The sequence below is a fragment of the Budorcas taxicolor genome, chromosome 2 (genome assembly GCF_023091745.1).
Source record: "Budorcas taxicolor isolate Tak-1 chromosome 2, Takin1.1, whole genome shotgun sequence".
Classification (NCBI taxonomy): domain Eukaryota; kingdom Metazoa; phylum Chordata; class Mammalia; order Artiodactyla; family Bovidae; genus Budorcas; species Budorcas taxicolor.
Window position 1 is genome coordinate 17,554,754 of NC_068911.1, and position 9,231 is coordinate 17,563,984.

Below are 9,231 nucleotides of genomic sequence, written 5' to 3' on the forward strand. Positions count from 1 at the left end.
CTCTTGTCATCTCTTCCCCCTCACTAGGCTGTGAGCATTCAGAGGACAGGTCTGCATCTCACTCCTGCCTCCAGACCCAGCACCCAGTGGGGAGGCTGACACAGAGTAGGTGCTCAACAAACAAGGAAACAAAGGAATCAGTAGCTCTGGGGAGAGGTGGCAGGTCCCGTGGACTCAGCCTGATCCCAAGTGTGGAAAAGAGATGAAGAGAATGTTCTGACCAGAAACGGTCAGTCCCCAGAAGATAGACTCGAATGAAGAGAGGGGTGGAATTCCATTTGATCTCCTAGGACAAGCCACTTCCAAAGCAGACCGGAAAACCCAGCCTTCCCTCGCAGCAGGAATCCCACACAAACCTGCTCTTCTTCCCTAGTCCTCCATCGTTTATTCTTTCAACAAATCTATGGTCTCAGCACTGTGTGTGAAACTGTGCTGGGTGCTGGGGACACGGTGATGAATAAAAGCGGAGCTAGTCTGTGTCCTTGTGTTGTATACAGCCTAGAAAAGGAAAATGGAAGGAAACAAGTGAACAGATATTACCAAATATGATAGAGTCTCAGAAGCACCCTCAGGGTCAAGATTGACAGAGCAGGGTTGACTTGGAGAGGCAGTCAGGGTGGCCGTGGAGGAGGAGTGATGACATCACTGGCTGGGAGGGTATCCAAAGCCAGACAGCTCAGTGCCAACCTTGATCCATCTCCCTATCTCTCTCCCACATCCTATATCTGTCTGGAGGTAAGAGTTCCAGATTGGGCAGCTGGGACCGTAGGCTCTGGATATGACCCATGAGTCCTGGGGAGAATAAGTCAGCACCTTGGACAGCGGGTGGCGCAGTCCATCTGGCTGTTCTGTATCAGGCGCGGCTCCTTTGGGGGTCAAGAATGCCAACACCAGACATCTCCCCACCCTCACTGATCCCTTTACCAGCTTCAGAGCACCCTGGACAAGTCACTTCCCCTCTGATTGTCCCCATTTCCCTACCTGCACATTGGTGATGCCATTCTTGGTCTCGAAGGACCCTTCCAACCCAATGAATTTGTTTTGGAACAGTGATTACAATTTCATACATTTCAACAGAGCTAAGAGCTGATCTCTTGGGATCTCAGTGCCTTGGGGAATTTCGAGATGGTGATTCCCCACTGAGGGATTGAGATGTTAGGACTGGAAAAGACCAAATGTTTTAAAAAGTTCATGTTTGATATCTCGACTAAAAAGAGAAAACAAATCACAACTTCTGAGAACCTCCTATGGGTTGACTGCTATGCTGGGAGGTTCCAAGGGGATTTAAAACACAGTACTTGTGGCCAACTGTCTGGGTGAGGCCTTGAACAAATCTCTTCCCACCTATGGACCTTGGCTTGCTCATCTGTGAAGAAAGGTGGCTGAACCTCAACCCCCTCTATCCTGAGCATTTTGTTATTTTTACATCTCTCTGAGGTTGCATAATGGAGGGCTTCTAGCAGGGGGGCTTGCTGGGTCTGCTGATGCCTTTATAACTAACATCCATTTGCAGGCCCAGAGAGGTGAAGCCACTTGTCAAAAGTCAAACAGCTTAAAAAAAAAAAAAGACAAAGTCGCTCAGCTTGTTATTGGCGAAGCCTCGATTTGAACCTTTGATGATTGGACTCCAAGCACGGTTCACCCCTGCCCCACGAGCCTGTACCCAAAAGAGGAGAGAGGCAGAGCTGAGAGCATCTCAAATGTACAGAGAAAATGTCCATTTTATCCAGGAAGATGGGAGGAGCCTAGGCTTCTATTGCAGGGATCACTCCATCCTCCTCCTGAGTGGTTTCTTTATTTGTCAGCTCAGGACTTGCTCTGGGCCCAGCCAGCTGCTGGGGGCTGCAGGCTCTAGGATGGAGCAGACTCATTCCCCGCCAGCACTGAGTCTCCCCAGGTTAGTGGCAGAGACCTTGCCAACAGAAAGTGACAATCACAGGGAGAGAACAACGTGCAGCCTGCATACAGGTGCAGAGGTCCATGGAATGCTTTGCAGAGGAGGGATTTGGGTGAGGACCCAGGGTCTCAACAGCCAGAGGACAGCAGGGAGAAGCACATGGCCCAGGGACCAGAATGTGCAAAGCCATGGAACAGAGTCAGGCCAGGGAGCAGTGAGAGGTCAGAAATGGCTACTGTGCGCTGAGTCCAGCCTGAGAGATGCTGCTTGGCCCACAGGTGGTTTTAAATGGTTTAAAAGCCTTGTGTGCATGCTAAGTCGCTTCAGTCGTGTTCGACTTTTTGCGACCCTATGGACTGCAGCCCACCAGGCTCCTCTGTCCATGGGATTCTCCAGGCAGGAATACTCGAGTGGGTTGCCATGCTCTCCTCCAGGGGATCTTCCCAACCCAGGGGGAAGAAACTGTGACTTCTGTTACAGGCAGATTCTTTACCGCTGAGCCAGCAGGAAGCCCTTGAAAAGCCCTTTAAAATCACTTAGAAGCCAGGAGATTTGATTTCAAAATCCAGATTGTCAGTTTCTCTGAGTGTTTTGGAAGATCGGAGCTCACATTCCCTGGGGCAACAGTTGGCCAGAGCTAAGGAAAGGCTGCTTCTGACTGCTTCACCCAGTTATGTCATTGGTTTGGGCCCAGTAGACATGTTAAGGTGGATTACCTGATCTGTAACATACGGATTCCCCCCACCCCCCGCCCTGGCTGGTGACTGACCCCAGTGTAAAGGGCCGCAGAGAAGGGAAGTGAGTGGGGAGTCATAGGTGATAGGCCAGTGGGGTGCATGGTGAGGACAGGGCTCCTCCCACTTTAAATGACTCTGGACCCCGAGCCTCTCCTAGGATCCAGGGAACAGGAAACTTGATTTTTGTTTTGGCCTCGCCGTGTGGCGTGCAGCCCTGAGCAAGGGTGCAGAGCTCTAACCACTGGACAGCCAGAGAATCCCCTGTATTTGATTTTTTTAAAGATACGTATTTATTTACTTTGGGCTGCATCAGGTCTTGGCCGCAGCATGTGGGATCTTCTGGTTGCGGTGCTCAGGTTTCTCTCCAGTTGTGCCTTGGGCTCCAGGCTGCACAGCCTCTGCCGTTTACTTGCTCAGTCGTCTCCAACTCTTTGCGACCCCATGGACTGCAGCCCGCCAGGCTCCTCTGTCCACGGGATTCTCCAGGCAAGAATACTGGAGAGGGTTTCCATGCCCTGCTCCTGGGGATCTTCCCGACCCAGGGCTCGAACCCTGGTCTCCTGCTTGTGGGAAGCAGGCTTAGTTGTCCTGCGGCACCTGGGATCTCAATTCCTCAGCCAAGGATAGAACCCACGTCCCCACACTGGAACCCACACTGGAAGGCAAATTCTTAAGACCAGCAAGGAAGTCCTAGGAAGCCTGATTTTGACTCAAAGAAGGATAAGGATCATAGCCCCTCCTTTCCCTTAAAAACACATGATCACTTTCTGTTCCATCAAACTCTCCAAGGTTCTGCTAGTTGGCAACGGTAAGAGCAACTACAATCATTTCTAAATACTCATTTAGAAAAACAATCAAACCTTTCTGTACACCAAATATTTGCTTTTCGATTAAAAAAAAATCCCAACACCTATATCTTGGCAGCAAGCACTTTCAAAGAATGCAACTGTTTCAGCGACTGGGGCCAAAACAAATGTTTTTCCTAAGGCCAAATGATTCCAGAATGTTTGCCGAATGTTTGCCAAATGTTTCCCACCCCTTTTTTAAAATCTAGTAAAATTAGCAAAGCGCCAACATTAAAGAATATTAAAAATAGAAGAAAAGCCAAAGGGGGGGGGGGGAAATGACGTGTGCACACTCCCCAGCATTGGCACAATCTTCCTCATCTTTGCCTGTTCCCTTCCTGCCTTTGTTATGAGGAAGAATCTCCCAATAGTCAGAGCTGCTTTGGGGATGTAGGAAGAATAATGAGCTTCCCATCCTTAGAGGTGTGCAAGCAAGAATTCTTGGCGTTAGCAGGAATTTCTACCTCAAGGGGCTTGCTCTGAGGGTTGTCTGACCCTAAAGGATGAGAAGTTATCTGAGCAGAACACATTTTAAAAAAATGCTGAAGTTTGGAATCAAGAAGAAATTAATTCAACCCAGCAGCAGTGTAGCTGTGAATCCTAAGGCAGCTGCTTATGCTGGCTGAGCCTCAGTTTCCTCATCTGTAAAATGGGTTCAGGCTTTTGAGGACAGAACCTAGCATGGTGTGTGGACTATACGTGCTCTGTTGCTGTTAGTTTTCTTCCTCGCCCTTCACACCCATCCCACTCACCATTCCAGGCAGTCTCTCCTTCCCATGTTCCTCTTTGTTCTCATCTTTCTGGTTCCAAGGAGTCACCGTGGAATGTCCTCCAGGGATTGAGTCTCTCTCCTGGGCTAATGGTCTCATAGAGACAGGGCTGGTGGAGCACCATTCAGAGTGGGTGCTCTTAAGAGAAGGAGACCCCTGAGGCCAGAGAGAGGATGTCTGGAGGGCTTCCTGTAGGAGGAGAGATTTGAGCTGGGCTTTGAGGGTTCAGTTTGATAGTAGGTACGAGGACATGTTAAGCAGGTCCCAACTTGGAGATGGAAATGGTCTGGTGTGTTAGGAAGACACGAAGGTGGTGCTTGGATGAAGGCAGGGGAGCGAGCTTCTGAGAATCAAGAAAAAAGGAAGGGTGAGCATGCACGTTGGATCAGATGAGCCTCCCAGCCCCTCCGCTTGCCCAGGTGGAGCAGAGGCTGTGGTCATAGAGGCTGCCCCCTGCCTTGGCCCAGGGAGCAGCTCAGGGCTGGCTTTGGGATGTCCACACACTCGCTCGCTCAAGTAAGTGTCAAGTAAGGGTCAAGTAAGGTCAGGGCTCTGGAGTCATCTACACTATTCTCCTAACCCTCCCATAGCGCCTTGAGCACATTGGGAGCATGCAGTGGACCCCAGGGAAGCCTGCTGGGGTCGGGGGGTGGTAGGAGACGGGGAAGCCTTTGGGTGGGTGGAGGGTGGAAAGAGGGTGGGTGGATGGCTTGAGGGGTAGGTGAAGTGAGGGCAGGTGGGTGTGCAGTGTTGGTGGTCGGGCAGTGGGCAATATTAGATGAGAATGTCTGTGAGTTAAGGGCTGGAGACTTGACGTGTGGGTGCGGATGTGTTGGCAGGTTGGGAAGCAGACAAGTAGGTGGGTGAGGTGAAAAGTGGCCAGGTGGGTGGATGGGTGGGTGTTTTGGGTGGTGGGTAGATGTGTGTGGAGAGCAGGGCTGGAGGGAGTGTTCTGGGCTGCTGCGAGGATGGATGGGATGTTGGCGGGTGTGGGATGTGTGGACAGGTGGGAGATGCTTGACTGGGTATTAAGGCTCGGGGAGTCATGGTGGGGACAGTATGTGAGCGGAGTTGTGGGTATTTTGGTGGGTTGGTGAGTGGATGGCAGTGGGTGTTGGCAGGCAGATGTCTAGGTGTGGATGGACTGGTGGGCAGAGAGTGGGTGATGAGGGTGTGGCAGAGACGGAGAGTTGGGTAAGTGGATGGTGAGATGTTGAATGGAACAGTGAGTAGGTGGAGAGTTGCATGTGGGTGGACCGATGGGTGGACGGGGAGTGGGAGGGGCGGTGGGGCATGGGTGGAGGAAGGCAGCCGTCACCACTGACCACCCTGTCCCCTTGGCAGGACACCAGCCACACGTGGGCGATTCCTGGCCCCGGAGCTCTGCACACGAGGCAGCAGAGCTGAACCGCCAGTGCTGGGTCCTGGGGCACTGGGTGTGAGCGTGAAGAGCCTGGTTCCAGACCTCGGGCCATCATCAGCACCAGCCCCCTGCCGCAGGATCACTGGTCTGGCACCTTTGGAACCTGGCCTGTGTGCTGTGAACTCAGCCAGCCTGTGTGGGAGACACATGGGCTGCCCTGCCCACAGCTGCCTGGGGCTCAGCGTCCTGGAACTGGGGCCAGGGCGCCTGAGGGGCTGCACAGGGCTGCACAGTGCGACTTGGGGACAGCCACTCCTGCCTCCTGCCTCCGTCGTGTGCAGAGCCCTGCTGAGTGCAGCTGGGATGCTGAGAAGGACACGGACCGTGGCCGCTAAAAGGCTGGGACCCACGAGCCAGCCAGGAGGTCTCGGAGGTCCCCTGCAGGGGACAGGGAATGAATGGGGCTTCCTGAAAGAGGAGCTGTGGCCTTGGCCCCGCAGGGGGGAGGGTCCCACTGCAGGCACACAGCAGGGACTAAATAAATGCTTGTTGGATCTGTTTTCTTGCTGTGTGTGGAGGCCAGTTGCTCTCTGGGCTGTGGCTGCTCCTTCGTGGCCCCACCCTATCAGGTCTCTAAGGAGCCTGAAGATGAGACAGCCCTGAGTGTGCTGGTCAGGGTTAGATCCTGAAGTGTGGGTGGGTGGGAGGAAAGGGGGGTGGTCCTGTTGCTGAGGCTGGGTCTGGGGGGGGTGGGGTCAGGATAGAGCCAGGCTGGCAGGCTCTCTTGGATTCCAGAGGGTGGGGAGGTGGGCGCCAGGTGGGTGGGACACTGGAGAGGGCCATAGACAGGCCCTCAAACCCAGGCTCTCAGCCACCCTGACTCCCGTGGGGACCCTTTACCCTCTGTCTAGAGTCACATTTATATCCAACCTTAGGGCTTAGATGCCTGGAGAAACAGATTCCTGTTATGAAGATGAGGGAATTTAGGATCACAGAGATGAAGCATCTTGCCCAAGATCGCAGAGCTAGCAAAAGCAGGGTTAAGGGTTTGAATTAGGACTCCTGACTCCAAGAGGCCTTGTCCTTTCCCAAAAGATTTCTAGAGATTTCCCTCAAGGAATGTTGTTCTTCATTCTTCCATAAACACATCATCCAATCAACCATTCATCAATCCATTCATCCACCCATCTATCCATCCATCCATTCATCATCCATCCATCCATCCATAACCCATCCCTCCATCCATTCATCCATCCATCTATCCATTTGTCCGTCCATTATCCACCCATCTATCCATCCATTCATTCATCATCCATCCATCCATCCATAACCCATCCCTCCATCCATTCATCCATCCATCTATCCATTTGTCCGTCCATTATCCACCCATCAGTGGTTATTCTTCCTTTTACCAGACATCCATCCATCCATCCTTTCACGTATCACCCTTTCACATATCATCATTATTCAGCCATCCATCTGTGTATCCATCTACTCAATGATACAATTCCTTGTGCTACTACTGCGTGCCAAACACTGTGGCAGGCACTCGAGATAGGATGCTAATCCAAAGACAGTGTCTGTCCTCGGAGAGCTCACAGGTGGGCAGGACACGTAACTAGATGGGTGAAGATAGAACGGTGCATAGAGTGCTCTGGGACCAGGCAGCCTGGGTGCCGATGCCAGCTCCTCCACTTGAGATCCAGGGCATGTTACCTGACCTCTCTGTGCCTCGCCCCCGTGGGCACGTGGGGATCGTCAGTACACATACTTCTTAAAGCTCTTCTGAGGGTTAAAGAAGCTAATATACATGAAGCCTTTAGAACAGAGCCTGGCACATAAACGCTCTGTCGGTGTTTGCTGTTTTCTCAATGAGGGGAAGTTGGCGGGATAGGGGTGGGGGGCTGCTCCAGAAGCCCATAGGCAGCACCTGCTTGTGGGAGGGAGTGGGGGTCATGGGAGGCTCCTTAGGGAAAATGACATTTAAGCTGAGATGTGACGTTGTCTAGATGTCAGGTAGGCAAGAGTGTAGAGGCAAAGAAAGTTGGGAACATCATAGGAACTTTGGGATAGTCTAGATGGCAGGTGTGTGGAGAGAAAGAGGGGCAGCGGATGAGCGATCAGGCAGCAGACGTTAGTGGAGCCGGAGGGACTGAAGCCTCTTTAGGAAGGATCCGCGGGAGATGCTTTCAGGCAAAGTGGGGAGCGCCCAGCTGAGCATCCCAGGAAGGTCTCCGCAGCTCTGGGCAGAGAACAGATGTGGGGGGACGGCCCCTGTCCTTGTCCTCACCACATGTGAAGGGAGGGGAAGGGTGAACTGGTTCAGAATGGAGTTCCTGGGACAGCACAGTGAGGGCAGAGTCAGGAGGCAGGCAGGAGGGAAAATGAGCTGATTTGGGAGGGTGGGAGGGGAAAGTCAGCGACGACACTCAGGTTAGGGGCTGGGGGGAGTGGGGGCGGGTTCAGATGTCTTGAGTCTCAGATGCCTGGGAGACACCCAGGTGGAGGCGTGTGCTTATTCACCCATTCATTCATGCTTTGCTAATCAAGTCAGTGATTCATTCATCTAGTAACTATTGTGGACCTCCTGTGGGGGGCAGGAGCTGGGTCTGGGAGAGAGACTGGGACTCAAATAAAAAGGCTTTGAACATCAGGATGAGGAGGTCAGCTGGGCGAGAAGAAACCGCTGCAGCAGCTCCAGCTTCAGACTGGGCAGGGGCATGTCCATGGGAATCTGGCCCTGGGTACCTTGGAGCTCTGTATTCTCTTCTAGGATCCTTTTGAAGTTGCCAAGTGGATCACAGAGGTCCGGGAGATGATTTTTTTGTTGAAACATGGGCAAAGTTTTTATCTATTTTAATAGTTGTGTTTATGTAAATTGTGTATTAGGAAAAAAATGTATAACGGGCACACAAGTCCGTGATTTCACAGACGTTATTGCTTAGGATGAAGCCAAAATAGGCATTTAAGTTAAAAGGCAAAAAAGTTGGCTTAAAGAAAAATATTAAATAAATAATCGTGCAAGTGGTATGTGATGATGGAATGCGGACGCCTCAAGCAAGGGCCATTCTTATCCTCTGCTCAGCCCAGAGAGGGATGGGGAGGATGGAGGAGGCTCATGAGACCACTCACTCAGGCTTCAAGTCCTTTTGGGTGCCTGCTGGGCAGGGGGAGAGAAGTAACTGTCATTCAGTCCCATGGAGGCTGTAGCAAGGAGGCTGCAGCAAGAAGGCTGCAGGTTAGACAAAAGGCAGCACTTCCAGGCAGGCCAGGTGAGCGATCCCAATGGGTCCCTACTGGGAGTTCCTGGAGGGTTGTCTTCATGCCACACTGTCTGCCTGCACCTGGGATGGGGGGAGGACCACCTGGTTTGAAAGCAGGGGTCCTGGGTGAGCACACAGAGGCCTGGATGGGGCAGCAAAGCCCCCTCCTCCCACTCCTGCAGACAACTTTCCCTGCCCATCCCCTGCACCAAGCAGACCATCCCTCTGTCCACAGACAGAATGGCTGTTGGCCTTGGATGCTCACCTTGACCCCCATAGGCTGGCTTGACCCACAGCCCAGAGTAGCTCTTACACAGCCTGTTCTTCCCTGGACACCTGCTCTCAGCCTCCCTGTA

General features: G+C 52.5%; 1 protein-coding gene across 1 annotated transcript in view; it reads left to right on the plus strand.

The window, feature by feature from the left end:
* Positions 1 to 5,691, plus strand: part of GSG1L (GSG1 like) — a 254,066-nt gene extending 248,375 nt beyond the window's left edge. Inside the window, exon 7 of the mRNA XM_052636124.1 lies at positions 5,594 to 5,691. Within this exon, the coding sequence (XP_052492084.1) occupies positions 5,594 to 5,691 (98 nt within the window). The remainder of the gene's footprint in view (positions 1 to 5,593) is intronic.
* The last annotated feature ends 3,540 nt before the right edge of the window (positions 5,692 to 9,231 follow it).